The sequence below is a fragment of the Phyllobates terribilis genome, unplaced genomic scaffold (assembly GCF_046119375.1).
Source record: "Phyllobates terribilis strain yellow unplaced genomic scaffold, ASM4611937v1 Scaffold_2__4_contigs__length_985480577, whole genome shotgun sequence".
Taxonomy (NCBI): domain Eukaryota; kingdom Metazoa; phylum Chordata; class Amphibia; order Anura; family Dendrobatidae; genus Phyllobates; species Phyllobates terribilis.
Genome location: NW_027362762.1, coordinates 117,277,705 through 117,293,768, shown reverse-complemented (window position 1 = coordinate 117,293,768; position 16,064 = coordinate 117,277,705). Strand labels below are relative to the sequence as shown.

Genomic DNA, 16,064 nt, shown 5'->3' with positions numbered 1-16,064 from the left:
TAACGGCCACAGTAATCTGTGGCTGCTGGACGGAAGCCCTGAGAATCATCTCCTACCGTCCGGCATTCATGACTCTTCTTTTGATTATCCAGTCTTGCGCAACGTTACATCACGATGATGATGTCGCGCCATGTCCGCTAATCAAAAGAAGAGCTGTAGATGCTAGAAGGTACGAGGCGATTCTCAGGGCTCACGTCCAGTGGCCAGAGATTACCAACCTGGCTAGACTGGGGCCTGCAAATCGATTTGTACCAACTCTAATTCCATTATAGCTGTGGTGATATGCTATGTACTATGACCCCATTAGCTCTTCTCAATTGTAGCTATTTAGATGATTATACTGGGTACAGAGCTTTCCTGTAGTCCACCAATTTACTCCATTCTAGCTGAAGACTTCATATGTAACAGATGAGATTGGGTTTATATTCATGGCGTTGCCCTAGAGTCAGCGAAAGGGTTAACTGGGCAACAAATGTTATCATATGGGCTTTAATTTACCCAAACTGATTAACAACAGACTGGTGTGGTTGCCCATAACGACCAGAGCTAAGCCTTCAAATTCCTCTGAAAAATGAAAGTAGCACTATGATTGGTAGCTATGGTAACAGGGGCACATGTTTTCTGCGAAACAGTTTTGATAAACAAGGTCCAATTGATGTCCCGTAACCTTAGGGGTACAATAATGTTACACTTGTATGACCTATTAACAAACTAGAAGTATTTTTAGTTCTTATGGACTTCAGCGGAGAGACCAATCCTCAGATGAAATCTATAGATGGGTCTTACAACCCCGTTCTCACAAAATCTGAGGGTTCTGAAATGTGGAACCCATGCCCATCATACCTTTATTGCTTATCCCATGGATATGCCATAAATGTATAACACAGGACTAGGGATGAGCGGACCCATGGAAGTTTGGTTTTTGGTACCCAACCCGAACTTTAGTCCAAAGTTCGGTTTGGGTACCAGAACTGTACCTCAATTTGAACCCAAACCCAATTGTAAACATTGTAGACCTGAACTTTGGATCTGGAAAAAAATAATCTCTCTCTCGCTTTCCCCAGAACTCAGAGCATTGTAACAGATTTCAGGGAGAAGTTCGTGTTCAGTTTTTAGCACCGGACACTAACTTTACGGTACAAACCACGAACGCTTACGTTCGGGTTCGCTCATCTCTACACAGTACCCCTTCTCGACATATGCTGTTCATGTACAATGTACATGTCAGGTGCAGGTATATGGAGCAGGCTTGGGATCTGATCCCTCTCCATACAGGACAGTTACGAACTGTGTCATACTGCCAGCACCTCCCAGCTACCAGGAGCAACTGGATTAAGCTCTGATCACTGCTATTTGATCTTTTAAATGCCGCTGTAATCACTTGTCAGGGAGTATCAGGGTGATTACAGCCGTGCTCACTATGTAGTGAGCGATGACTGAAACCACTTTCTGCACCACCCTGATGACTAGAAACAAGCGGCTGCAGGGAGAATATAACTTCACTTTCTTCCTGAAGCCTCCAGTAAGCCTAATGGCAGGTGCAGACAGTTGTAGATTCTCTCATCTGAGAGAATTGGGCAAAAATGCAAATGACACCATGATCAAACTCTGATCAGAGTTAGATCAAAGTGTCACCAATTCTCTCAGATGAAGAGAAGATGGAAAAAAAAATGTCTTCATTTTGTGAGTCCACGGAAATCGGACTGCGCTCAGATGTCATCCGAGTGCCGTCCGATGTTTGACATAGACTCATTGACTTGCATGTCTGAGTGCGATCCGATAATTTGATTAAAGTCAAGCATGCAGCAAATTTTTCCTCAGACAGACCAGCACACAAAAAGGAAACGCGTCGGCGGCGGCCTGCGATGAGGTTTCTTTAGGAGCGACCTGGTTGCTGTTCGGACAACCTGGCTTCCTCCCTTTCTCCTACAACTCCCAAAACTAGGCAAAGTCCCGCCCTATTATAACAGGGTGCAACTGGTCCTTGACTACGCCTCATGGGACTTGGCGCCACAGTTTGTGTCTATAACCACTCGGGCCACAGGGTAGTCCTTAGCGTCCCCATGGATACAACGGATGCCGACCTTTTTTCCCGGAACTAGCCGATGAGGAATTGTGGGCCTCACTAGGGTTACTAAACTCCCCTAGTCTAACAGTGCAGTCACTTGCACACCATTCACTGACATGAGGCATGCCTGCAGTCCCTCGTCTGGTGAGGGATAGCACTGCAGGCAGGATATGCAAATATGATCAACACCGTCCTGCGCTGCAGTTCATTGGCTCAGTTGTCATGGGGCAACGGGCGGCTATGTGACCTGGGGAGTGACATCTCCAACATACTATATTATGGGGCGGGACCTTTGGCAGCAACTCAGACATCCCCTGGGCTCTAGGATACCCCCCAGATGTGGCTCTAGCTCCCCTCTTTTGGGTGTCCTCCCCCTTTTGGGAACCGAAGTATGGAGATGCTATGACCCCTTGTTTCCCCAAGGAACTCTCAACTGCCTGGTACCTTTACACCAACGCCACCAAGTCATCGGCATTACGGGGATCTCCCTGGGCAACCCAGGATTGCACCGACATCGGAAGGGAGTGTATGAACCTGTCCATGACAACTTTCTCAACCATTTGTGCTAGGGAGGAAGATTCAGGTTGCAACAACTTTTGGACCAGGTGTAGGAGGTCGAACATTTTGGACCGGGGAGGTATGTCATTGCAATGGGCCCAGTGGTGCACCCGTTGCGCCCTGACAAAGTCACTCCTAAGCGCGCCAAAATCTCCATTTTCAATTTGACGTACTCCTTTGCGTCCTGAAAGGCCAAGTCAAGTCATAATAGGCTTTCTGCGGTTCCCCTGTTAAATATGGTGCCAGCACTTCCGCCCACTGCTCCGGAGGCAATTTCTCCCATTCCGACACCCTTTCAAATACAGTCAGGAACACCTCCACCCAGGGTCATCTTTTGTAACTCTCTCCTTACCGTCTTCCTGACGTGTGAGTCATCACCTGGACTTGTCGGAGCCGTCGCCGTGCCACAGGACCTCCTCTGCAAGTAACTCGATCTGCTGCTGCTGTTGACAATGCTTATCCTCTTGCTGCTGTTTCTGGAGCTGGATCTGTTGCATCAGCAGCTTAGTGGACTTTTGTTGCGCCAATTGTTTCTGCTGTAATAATTGCTGGTGCTGCTGGTGTTGTGCTTGCTGCGCCTGCACCAAATGTTTCAGCAGGTCCTCCATTTTGTCAGGCGTCACTTGCTGGCTTGTGGCAGACTTCACCCAGGACATACAGACCCTCTTGTAGCAGTCACACTGCCCCTTGGGATTCGTGCCCGTGCTTCTAGCACCAATTGTAGGGTTTGGTACTGCGTTAGAGGTAGGTACAGGATTATTATACCTTCATAAACCGCACTTTTAGAAGTAAACAAAAACAGCCTTGTCCGGCACATGGTAAAAAAACAGAAAATAAACAGTTCATACAATATGGCGGGTTCGCCCGCTCACGGTCAGTGTCCTTTAGCACAAACACTCTGGAGGTCTCCACACCTCCAGCCACAGACACTGAATGAGACACTCGGTCTCCATTTTATACACACACCCTGGGGTGGTGATATGTCAGCAGCCAATCCCCCCCCCCATCTCTTATGACTGCTCGTAAAAACCTGCCCTGATACGCTCTAATAACCCTCTCAGCACTGTGTGTGCTGGAGCATGCTTTCCTGGTTTTACATCACTGAAGCTACCAACCTTCAGTGTACCAATGTCCGGTGGCCATCTTACAATCTGTAGATTACCCCTATATCTGCAGGTAAATAGTATTTTTGGAGGTGACAGGTTCATTTTAACAGGTAAAAGGACACATTTAGCCCTGCTACAAAGACATGATATTTCTTTTATATGCATGAAAAATAAATGGCAGTGAAGACTCATACATCATTATAGAAAATGGTCCTAGGACGATGTATAGTCTTTGTGTAACTGTATGATATATTGATGCGGCCTGGAGCAGCCTGGGAGACATTTACATACACAGATGACTATTGGGTTTGGACATAAGCCTTTTACAACAAATCATTCCAATGTAAACCTTGTCTAATCTCCCGGACATGGCTGACACCCCCATTCTTTTCATCCAGCTGCTGAGGGTGGCCGTTCAAAAACTCAATCTCTGGCTTTTCTGTGATAAAGTATATACACTGTTAAGCTTTGTTTTGACCGTCAAGAGAATGGACATAGTCTTGAAACAACCATTATACCGAAAGCAGGGCATTACTTATTTACACAGTTTTCAGTGCTCGGAATTACAGGCACAATTCACCTGAGGCAAATGACTCTCCTGGGTATCCTGCAGAGCCTGAGCAAAGTAAATAGGAAGGTTATGTTTCCATTATTATATTCAGCCAAGCAGATACTTGGGGGTGCAGTGATAAATAGACAGTAGGATTCATTACAAGTTCTTTTATACCTTTGCTTTACTTGAGGTATTTTACATAAAATAAAATAGCAATTCCCAAATGTGAGAGATGAGTAAATTGATTAACAAAAAATTGAATTTGTTATAAATTTCTCCAAAATTTCTGATGTTGGCGAAGCCAAAATTTTGGAAATTAAATCCCTCCAAATCTGTCCAAGGGACACAAAGGGGTTAATATGAAAAACAATTTATACTCATCTGTCCTAAGCTCTCACCTGGCTTCTTATGTTGCCGCAGCTCCCCGGTCTTCAGGATGAGTATCCGGTTCTTCCGGTGCCAAGTCTCACGTGGTCATCTAGGGGGTGATGCACGTCATTGACATTTCGGACAAATTCTTGACATTTCAGTTTCAGACTGATTTTATTCTGGCTGAATCGAATCTGCCAGGCAAATTGAGAGAATCTGCCTTGAAATAAATTTCAAAAGATTCATTCATCTCATACTGCCATCATAACTAAGCTGAAGGAGCTCAGTGATTCTGACGCGCCCAGGGGATGGGGACGACTCGGTACCCGGGCCTTTACCTGGTTTGGGGACGTCGCGGTGGTCGGCTCCCTGGCCCGTACCTTGGGGTCACTCTTGAAAAAGGGGATTGTAACTTGGATAGAAAATAAAAATAAAGTAAATAGTTTGTGACGCCACCTGTGGTACCTGGTAAGGATTACCAGCGCAGCTGCAGACCTCCGGGGGGTGATGGGATGGCAGCTGAGCTGTTTCTGCTCCCCACAGGTGGAGCGGGCCCCCGGGGCAGGGATGGTGTGAAGGGATGCAGTAGAGAGGGGACCCAGCCGGGTCAGAGGAAGAACAGACACACACACCGGGACTAGTTTCAGTACCTTTACTGCAGATGGTAGTCAGGTACGGTCCGGGGCACTTGTAGGTGGTGTGCACTTCTGGACTTGCTCCCCAGTGAGCGGGTGTAAGGCCTCCTTTCTGTATCTTCCTGTCTCTCTCCCTGGAGCTTCTGACCTGCCTGGAACTCGATGTTTCTCTCACCCGTCTTGCTTGGCGGCGAGGGCTTTCCCACTGGTTACCACTATCCCTGGACGCTGGGGCCTTCATGGTACCTAGTCCTCTAAATGTGCGGTATTCATGGGTGGACTGAGGGATATAAAATCCTCCTCAGTATGCACGATTCCCTACTGGGCATGGAGGTCCCAATAGGCTCGGGCCCGGTGCCCAGCTTGCATCAGGGGACGAACCCTCCGTGGTTCCTCTGTCCCGCAAGGCTCTTCTCTTCTCCTTGCCTTCTAGCCCACTCTAGGCTCTCCACTAGCCAGACTAGCCCGCAGCTTGGGCCTAGCCTGGCTTTCAGCCACACAGACTTTAGCCTGTCTGGTGCTGCAGCATCGTGTCACACTCACTGCTTCCCACTGACTGACTTCCTGAACTCCACCCCCCAGTATCTATATACCTGACAGGGCTCCATCTAGTGGACGTGGGTGGAGGTGTCTGCATGTATTGAGGCCACTGGGGAGAATCCGTCTGTGCAACACCCAGGAGTTCTGTGACAGCCTGCAGCCGCAGGGCGTCACATTCCCCCCTAGTAAAAGTCAGTACTCCCGGACTGAAACAAATTTTTAAAACCGGTTACAATGATATCAATAACAATTTTATGAACATAACTATTTTTCTTCCCTTTATGGGAGGCACTTGGCTTGAACGTTGCTATAACAGATTTAATAAACATTATTTATGCTTTACTGTAGCGAAAATATTTTCTTTCTTTTTAATATATATAAAATACTTTTATAACAATTGAGCACACGCACATTAGCAGCAACACAACTTTACTTTCTGCAATGGCCAGTTTTGATGAGATCCCTCCTCGGGTGTGTCCCTCTCATCCGGGTAAGCTGGCTTGTGGGGGACCTGCTCCAAACCCCCAACGAAGGTCCTGGGCGGGTTGCAGGACTGGTGTAGGACCACTGGTTCGGCCACGCCAAGCAGATTTTAGTGGTCGTCGTCTTGTGAAAACCACCAGGGGGCACCTCAGGAGGTGCAAACTATGTACAATGGTGGGACCGCTCATTGTTCACGGACTCCAAGTTCAGGAGCTTATATACTTAAACATGAGAGCTACCGGGGAACTAGTAGTGTCACGCCCCCGGGGCCGTGGGGTACTCGGCAGGTGGGCCCTCAGATGCTTGGGGGATATCACGGTGGCTGGCCCGGTCCGTGGCCCAGGGGCCGGACAACTGAAAAGAGGGGAATGTATATTGGGATAATAGGTTTGTAAATGTTCGTGACACCACCTGTGGTGTCTGGTGAGGATCACCAGCGCTGCAGCAGTCCACTGAGGCCGATGTTGTGGCAGCTTAAATGGTATCACTCCCCACAGGTGGAGCAGGGCCTCAGGGCAGCGTAGGAGGGGGGGGGGATGCAGGACAGAGGGGACCCAGCCGGGTCAGAGCAAGAATAAGAGCACACACGAAAGTCACTTCAGTACCTTTTACTGGTGGTAGTTCAGGCACATCCCCGAGCACTGTAGGGTGAAGGATGCATATCAGGATCCTCCCCAGTGAGCGGGTGTAGAGCCTCCTGTCTCTTGCCTCTCTGTAGTAAGTTTCTGACCTGCCTGGAGCTAGGCCTAACTTGGTTTCTGTTCTGCACCTGCTGACTTGGTGATGGGGCCTTCTGTTGGAGATCACTCTCCCTATTCTTTGGGGTCTCCGTGATTCCTGACCCTGGTACGTATCAGCTTTTGGTGATCCTGGGACATGTAGTTCGCCAGGGGTTCCGGTTGTTTTCTACTGGTCATGAAGATCCACGTAGACTCGGACCCGGTGTCCGGTATATGCCTCGGGGTGAGCTGGTTAAGCTCCTCTGCCCCCTATGTTACTCACTTTCCACTCGCCTTCGGCCCCGCTCGGGCCCTCACTAGGCTACACACACTGCAGCCGGGACGCTGCTCTTCTTTGCCGCTCTCAGAGTGTCGGCACACTCCTAGCTCTCTATCCTGAGCTCTGTGAGTTCTAGTCTGGACTCACTCTACAGACTATACTGAACTCTTTCTGCAGGAACTGCTAGGCTCTGGCTCGACTGCACTGACTCCTTCTGTGTCTGAGCTGGAACTGCTGAATTACTGAGCTGCCTAGCTCCACCTTCCCTCTTTATATCCCTATCGGGCTCCCTCTGGTGGTCTGAGGTGGAAGGTGGAGGTGTGTGTGTGCTGTGGGGGCCTCTTGTGGAGTAATCCGGTAATGCACCCCTCTTGGATCTGTGGTACCAAGCGCAGCTGGGCGCCACATTCCCCCCTAGCAAAGCTCAGCACTCCCGGGCTGAAGTACATTTTATAAAACAATAAACATTAACAATCTTCCCTTTATGGGAGGCACATTTCTTAAAGGTTGCATAACAAAAACATTATAAACATATAAAACATTTTCAGCAGTTCAATAATGGTGCTCCTTCCGGGGAAGCACCTGTCCATGATAGGCTGGCCCAGCTGGGTCATCAGCCGTAGATGGCGGGGGTTTGCTCTCCTCCCCCACCTTGTGGACCATTCAGGGCCATGGGTATGACAGGGGTTACAGGTCCTGCTGACGGGGCGGCCGCTTCGGCCTGCTCGGTGCCGAGCTCGGGTTGAACATCAGGGCGGTGAACCGGTGCTCCGGCGCTGTGCTGTTCGTCGGACATTCTGGCGCCCCCCTAGCGAACCGTGGCCTACCTTCTTTTCTTTTCTTCCGGTAGGCCGCAGCTCCGCAGGTGACGGTCGTCTTCAGGACCTTGCATCGCTTGCGTCCTACGTCAGAGCGTTCAGCGACGCTCCTTCCAGGACCTGGCGCTTCCTGGTTTGACGTCGAGGCCTGGGGCGTGTCCGGGGCTGCGCGCGCTTTTGCAGGTACGCCCCTCAGTTTCCCGCGGTTACGCCCTTCTTCCCGCTCGGTGGCCCAACAATGGCGGCCCTCTTCACCACAGTCAAAACACACAGTTCTTTTGATTAAAGGCGCACAGTACCCGGTGGCAACGGGCATAACACTCCGTCATTGCAGCGGGCACGGGATCCTGTTCGTGACGCCAGAAGTTGTCGTGCCCCCGGGGCCGTGGGGTACTCGGCAGCCGGGCCCTCAGATGCTTGGGGGATATCACTGTGGCTGGCCCGGTCCATGGCCCAGGGCGGACAACTGAAAAGAGGGGAATGTATATTGGGATAATAGGTTTGTAAATGTTCGTGACGCCACCTGTGGTGTCTGGTGAGGATCACCAGCGCTGCAGCAGTCCACTGAGGCCGATGTTGTGGCAGCTTAAATGGTATCACTCCCCACAGGTGGAGCAGGGCCTCAGGGCAGCGTAGGAGGGGGGGGGGGGTGCAGGACAGAGGGGACCCAGCCGGGTCAGAGCAAGAACAAGAGCACACACGAAAGTCACTTCAGTACCTTTTACTGGTGGTAGTTCAGGCACATCCCCGAGCACTGTAGGGTGAAGGATGCATATCAGGATCCTCCCCAGTGAGCGGGTGTAGAGCCTCCTGTCTCTTGCCTCTCTGTAGTAAGTTTCTGACCTGCCTGGAGCTAGGCCTAACTTGGTTTCTGTTCTGCACCTGCTGACTTGGTGATGGGGCCTTCTGTTGGAGATCACTCTCCCTATTCTTTGGGGTCTCCGTGATTCCTGACCCTGGTACGTATCAGCTTTTGGTGATCCTGGGACATGTAGTTCGCCAGGGGTTCCGGTTGTTTTCTACTGGTCATGAAGATCCACGTAGACTCGGACCCGGTGTCCGGTATATGCCTCGGGGTGAGCTGGTTAAGCTCCTCTGCCCCCTATGTTACTCACTTTCCACTCGCCTTCGGCCCCGCTCGGGCCCTCACTAGGCTACACACACTGCAGCCGGGACGCTGCTCTTCTTTGCCGCTCTCAGAGTGTCGGCACACTCCTAGCTCTCTATCCTGAGCTCTGTGAGTTCTAGTCTGGACTCACTCTACAGACTATACTGAACTCTTTCTGCAGGAACTGCTAGGCTCTGGCTCGACTGCACTGACTCCTTCTGTGTCTGAGCTGGAACTGCTGAATTACTGAGCTGCCTAGCTCCACCTTCCCTCTTTATATCCCTATCGGGCTCCCTCTGGTGGTCTGAGGTGGAAGGTGGAGGTGTGTGTATGCTGTGGGGGCCTCTTGTGGAGAAATCCGGTAATGCACCCCTCTAAGATCTGTGGTACCAAGCGCAGCTGGGCGCCACAGTAGCTCAAGGGTGCCCCCTCCTGGGATGCGCCTGGGGATGGGAGGTAGGTGACCCGTACTGGTCATCCTCCCGTTCAGTCAGGGTGTCCTCCTGCAGAAGTTCCGTCACCCTCTGAACATCTAGGGCATCCGGCAGAGCCATGGGCATGATCCGTGCCACAGCTCCTGCTGGTGCGGCAACTGCTCCTGCCCGAGCAGCACCGGACGAAGATACTCCTGCAGGGGCATTGTCGAGGGCCGCGGCGTTCTGCTGATTATCCGCCATCGCTGCGCCCCCCTAGTTAACTGTGGCGTACCTTCCTGCTTGTAGAGCCGGCTGCGGTCCCCCGGACGGGAAGAGGAGACTGCTCGACTAGCAGTTCCCGGTGCAGGACCTGGCGTCCCCTTGCGTCTGACGTCAGGGCGTGCGCTTCCTGGCACGGCGGTCTCCTTCCAGGTCCTGACGCTGCGTCAGTGCGTGAGGCGGGGCTTGGACTTCGCGCGGTTACGCCCCTCTTCTTCCCACGAGGCAACAGGAAAATGGCGGATAATGGCGGGAAACCTTGGAAATGGCGGGAAATCTTCACCACGGTAAGTGTTACAGTCTTTTAAGGCGCACAGTACCCGGTGGCAACGGGCACGGAATTCTGTTTGTGACACCAGAAAGAGTATGACGCGCCCAGGGGATGGCGACGACTCGGTACCCGGGCCTTTGCCTGGTTTTGGGGATGTCGCGGTGGTCGGCTCCTGGGCCCATACCCTGGGGTCACTCTTGAAAAAGGGGATTGGAACTTGGATAAAATAAATAAACAGTTCGTGACAACTCCTGTGGTACCTGGTAATGATTACCAGCGCTGCTTCAGACCTCCGGGGGTGTTGGGATGGCAGCTGAGGTGGAGCAGGCCCCCGGCGCTGGATGGTGTGAAAGGATGCAGGAGAGAGGGGACCCAGCCGGGTCAGAGGAAGAACAGACACACACATCGGGGCTAGTTTCAGTACCTTTGCTGCAGATGGTAGTCAGGTACGGTCCAGGGTACTTTCTAGGAAGGGTGTGAACTTCTGGACTTGCTCCCCAGTGAGCGGGTGTAAGGCCTCCTTTCTGTATCTTCCTGTCTCTCTCCCTGGAGCTCCTGACCTGCCTGGAACAGGGTCTAGCTCCCTCGATGTTTCTCTCATCCCTGGATGCTGGGCCTTCGTGGTACCTAGACCTCTAAATGTGCGGTATTCACTGGTGGACTGAGGGATATAAAATCCTCCTCGGTATGCCGGATTCCCTACTGGGCATGGAGGTCCCAATAGGCTTGGGCCCGGTGCCCGGCTTGCATCAGGGGACGAACCCTCCGTGGTTCCTCTGTCCCTCATGGCTCTTCTCTTCTCCTTGCCTTCTAGCCCACTCTAGGCTCTCCACTAGCCAGACTAGCCCACAGCTTGGGCCTAGCCTGGCTTTCAGCAACACAGACTTCAGCCTGTCTGGTGCTGCAGCATCGTGTCACACTCACTGCTTCCCACTGACTGACTTCCTGAACTCCACCCCCCAGTATCTATATACCAGACAGGGCTCCATCTAGTGGACTTGGGTGGAGGTGTCTGCATGTATTGAGGCCACTGGGGAGAATCCGTCTGTGCAACACCCAGGAGTTCTGTGACAGCCTGCAGCCGCAGGGCGTCACAATTCCCAAACAGGGACACTGGGAAGGAGAGAAAGTTAATAAGTGTCTGCTATTGCAAATATTTCCCACGCATGAAAATGCCAGTCACACCTGGGATAATCTTCAGAGGAAAGGGGAAAAAGACATCCAATATCCAACTAGTGAAGTCAAGACATAGATAAAAAAATATAAACTTTAGTCCGTTTTGAGATTCGAAATCTACCATGGCTTGCTGATGGATCACACACAGACAAAGTATAGCAAGCCCTGTGTGTTCCTTGGACTCTGGCCAGGGATCTCCAGATAATAGACACCTATACCAAGGATATTTGAGGTTGTAATGGGGATGGGTGATTCCAAGGAATGAAACGTGTTTCAGGGGTTCCACCATCATTATAAGGTTGGCTGACAGTTGCCAGTAATCTGTTTCAAAGTCTATAGCATCCTACAGTATACATCTCATTTGAGGATTATAGGCATGTCAATTGGATTTCAAGGTAAAGAATATAAAATTAAAGAGGTTGTCCACTATTTTTACATTGATGGCCTATCTTTAGGATAGGGCATCAATGCCTGATCAGCCAGAGTCCGCCACCCGCCACCCAGCTGTTATCAGTGCTGACGCTGGCAGCCGCCGGTCAGAAGTACTTACTGTACTTGCTGAGCCAGCCGTCTTCTGGTAGTGGCCGTCGCAGGGTACTGCACATCTACCTCCTATTGAATTGAATAGGAGGCGGATGTGCAGCAAAAAGCCCCGGCCGCTACAAGTAGACGGCCAAGCTCCACAAGTAAGTACTTCTGACCGGCGGCTGCCGGCATCAGCATCGATAACAGCTGATCAGCGGGGGTGCTGGGTGTCCGACCCTGGCTGATCAGACATTGATGCCCTATCCTAAGAATATTTTATATGCAGATGCTAAACTGCACCCAAATATGAAGCCAATTTTTATATTACAGAAGTACTAGTGGCACATATTGCTTATGTAAGATGCAGTCTCCACAATGTAATGTACAACACTACGTAATATGATGGAGCTATATAAATAAAGCATGATTATAATAATATTTGCAATCAGGCCTTCCAGCCCAGTGTGTTTGGTAGGATAACAGGGAAATGTACATTAGTTAATGTAAAGTACTTCAAAATCTTTAAAATGCATCTTTATATGCTCTATTTTGTTTAATACCTGCTTTAAAGCACATTTCGCAGACTCAATATATTTTTATCTAACTTACTTATAGTAGAAGCAGATGAATATATAATATTGTCCCTGTTAGCTAATAATCATTCAGTTTTTTTTTTGTTTTTCTTTTTTGCTCTGCTTGGTTTACTGAAGCCCTCAAACGCAAAATTAAAGGGGTTGTCTCATGAGGACTGCCCACTTTTGTAATAAAGCTGGTCTATAAGTTATTTTTTTGTATTTTCTAAGACCCCAATCATTATAATCTAATGGCCCCTTGTACTTTCTCATAGCAGTATGGCCAGTCAGAATGGCTGCAACTTCACAGCTGATTGGTCTTCTCTAAAGTCTCCAAGTTCTACATCATCTACTTGTTGAGAGATAAACCTCTTAGACTTGTTCAACCCTAACTAAGCGTGGAAATTATCCATGTTTCTTAGGCATTCCTCACATGTATTAAAGCTGTCAAACAGTCGCAAATCATAAGCTCTGAGTGACTAAAACATAACACCCGGGCACGCTGAAGATACTCGGCGAGCGCCCGAGCATGCTCACCGGAAGGGTTAACAGAACATACTCACTCATCACTAATTATCATGTGATGGGGTCCCCAATCCCTGTGCCACAGATACCATTGGTTCTTTATCTTGCTTTAATTAGGACTCTCAACCCTGGTACAGGTGGAATGGATCTACACCCTCATGCCTAAAGCAGTGCTAAAATTAATGTCCAGTGGTTCTAGGTGTCCATATGGCATGTAGAACAATTTACATGGCTGCAAGTAAAGATTACTGTTTATGGAGGCATGCATTTTTAAGCCAAAATCAGGATGGAGTCCTAAAAAAGTCAAAGTATCTGTCTTTCCTTTATATTTTTCAAATTTTAGGATTCAAATTTTGTCTAAGAGGAAAAATAAACATTAAAAACAATGTGTGTACAAGGCTTCAAAGGGCTGTACAATTTAGAAAACTTATTATCATCAAACCCTATTACAGACTTCTTAATTTTATGGACGATAATCCTGGACAGAAGATTTTCCTCTTTTGGTCAGAATGAAGAGTGCTTACGAATAGCATCTTTCGTTCTGGACACCCTGTCCTGTATTACACATTTTGATCAGCTTATTGTCAAGCGAGCCTTTGAACAAATAATGATTGTCACCGGGGGTTGTCCATCTTTGGGGACATTTTTTTCTTTTACTTAAATGCCTGTAAATGAGGGCTAAAAATCATTTTTGCAATTGGGTTTTATGAAAAATGTTGCACCGTTTTACTTTTAAAGGCTAATTGTTTCCCTGCGCATTCAACTTTGATGTGGTCTGTGGTCAGAATTCAGCTGAGAGAAGCTTAGGAAAAAAAAGAGAGAAAAGTTGACTGTCAGAACAAGCTCATTGATGGATTCTCGGTTAACTCACGCTGCAGCTAGAAATAGACCGTGCAACACAGAGGCCATAGAAGGCAAATGATGAAAATATTTTTAGTGGAACTTATTTGCAAAAATGATTTTTAGCCCCAATTAGATGCATTTAAGGAGAAAAAAATCTCCTGAAAGGCGGACAACACCTTTAACGCTCTTGGATTTGGGATATGTGATATAAATGATGGTGTGCAATCATCTTGAAGGCCTTACTCAGTATAACCTTACATATTAGCCAATAGAACTGAAAGGAATATATTAGGAAGTTGTGCCACCAGCTAATGCAGAAACACATCTAAGTTGGGGAGAGTTTCTTCCTTTTCTTGATTTTCAATTCTTGTAGACGTCATAAAGAGAATGAAGAATGAAGTGGTCAAGTTCAGGCTTGCTCCTTGCCTGTTGTCAGATAACACATTGGGATTTGGCAGTGCAGAACAGTTTTTTTTTGTTGTGTGTCTCAATGTTGGTAGAAAACTGGGAACTTCTCATCTTATTTTTAGTGGAGTCTTTCATTAGTTGAGACTTTTCGCGCCACAAAGCCAAAGTGGACTGTGGAGGTTGAGCAAGGCAAGAGTAGGCTCCTGTTGGGTGGACTTTACCATAAGTCTTAGGAGGCTAAAAGCTACTAACGTCAATGCTTTCTATGTTAACATCAATAACCAGAAGTTACATTTTGACTCTGTGACTTTTATTTCTTAAGGTTGTATTGTTATAACCAGAATTTAACATCTTTATGGTTTCCTGCTCTCCCCCCCAGACCACCGCTCTTGATAAGGAGAGGCAGGTTTTCAGACGAAGACGCAACCAGGATGTGAGGAGACGATTCATGGCCCAGCCAGCTGCACCTGAACTGACTTCGGAGTCAGAGGACTATTCACCAAGTTCATCTGAGACTGTTCGCTCACCTAACTCACCCTTTTAAGGAAACACTTTAAAGTCTTGGCTTAACCCTTCGAGACTTCAGAATGAGAAAAAAAAAAGAAAACCCTTCTGGAAATCTGTTTTGGACATTACCAGTCTTGACAATAATTCTAGGTTTGAAAGAACAAATAGCAGGGGTGAAAATATGAGATTTAGAATGTCTTTTGTCCCAATGGGGATAAATGCTTGTAATATGTTCTTACGAATGACTGATACATGAATGAATATAAGGCTGCTATATGTGGAGAAGACATAAATGGGGTACGGTTTGCATTGATTACCACATACAGCAACCATGCAGTTTATTATTGGTATATCATAACATGTTAAGGCCAGGATTAATAGTGACTATACTGAGCTATAGGAGAATGATAGAATTACATTATTGTGAATTATTATATGTAATATGAAGCACAGCCACAATTTGGTGGGTAACCTAATGTTTCCAAACACCTGTTTGCGGGGCCTATAAAAGGCCAAGTCATGACTGTATGCCTATGTTAGCACAGATGCATGAGAAAGAAAATAGGGATTGCTACAAGTTGTTTTTGCAAGTTCGGACTGATGAAGGGCAATCTAACGTCAGTCCAGTCCATGTCGCTATCACTTCCATTATACATTCTCCAGGAGGCCCGGCAGGAAATTCGCAGAGAGTGGATGTATCAATAAAACGTTGTTGAAAACCAGAAAAAAATGAAATTTACCGAAAGCCAAAATGACCAGTTAATGTTTGTCAGCTTATATAGTAGTAATGGATAACTTGGATGCCAATGTGTGAGAGAGTTGTATGTCTTTCTTGCCTGTTGTCTTTCTACGTCTGTCATTCTCCACCAAGAAAAAATAAATCCAAATATTTTTTTCTCGTTTGTCATTTAAAAAAAAAAAATAAAGTCTTAATCTTCTGTCATTGTTTTTCGATTTGCTTTGATCATACCCATTTTTTCACTTTCATTGTCCTCTGTTGTAGTAATATTGTCATTAAAACATTGAATGAACTAAATAACAACAATTTTATGGCTGCTCCACTTCTGTGAATTACCCCATTTTCCCTATTCTGTAACATACATTTGGGGTCACATGTAGCTATGGACTTGCTATGAAAACTGTTATAACTGTTAAAAAAAAGAGAAAATGCAAGATATATTCCAGAAAGGTATGGTATAGCATTAAGACTTTTTTGTTTCACTACAGCTCACTCACTAATATTGCAGGTTTAGTATGTGTGTTATCGGTCCATCTTTATTCACCATTCTCCAGCATTTATTTATG

General features: G+C 47.8%; 1 protein-coding gene across 4 annotated transcripts in view; it reads left to right on the top strand.

Annotated features, from left to right (window-relative positions):
- DCLK1 (doublecortin like kinase 1) overlaps positions 1 to 15,724 on the top strand; it is a 422,097-nt gene extending 406,373 nt beyond the window's left edge. For all 4 annotated transcript variants that reach the window (XM_073662543.1, XM_073662542.1, XM_073662544.1 and 1 more), the window contains one exon: positions 14,632 to 15,724. In XM_073662543.1, the coding sequence (XP_073518644.1) occupies positions 14,632 to 14,796 (165 nt within the window). In that variant the 3' untranslated portion in view covers positions 14,797 to 15,724. The remainder of the gene's footprint in view (positions 1 to 14,631) is intronic.
- The last annotated feature ends 340 nt before the right edge of the window (positions 15,725 to 16,064 follow it).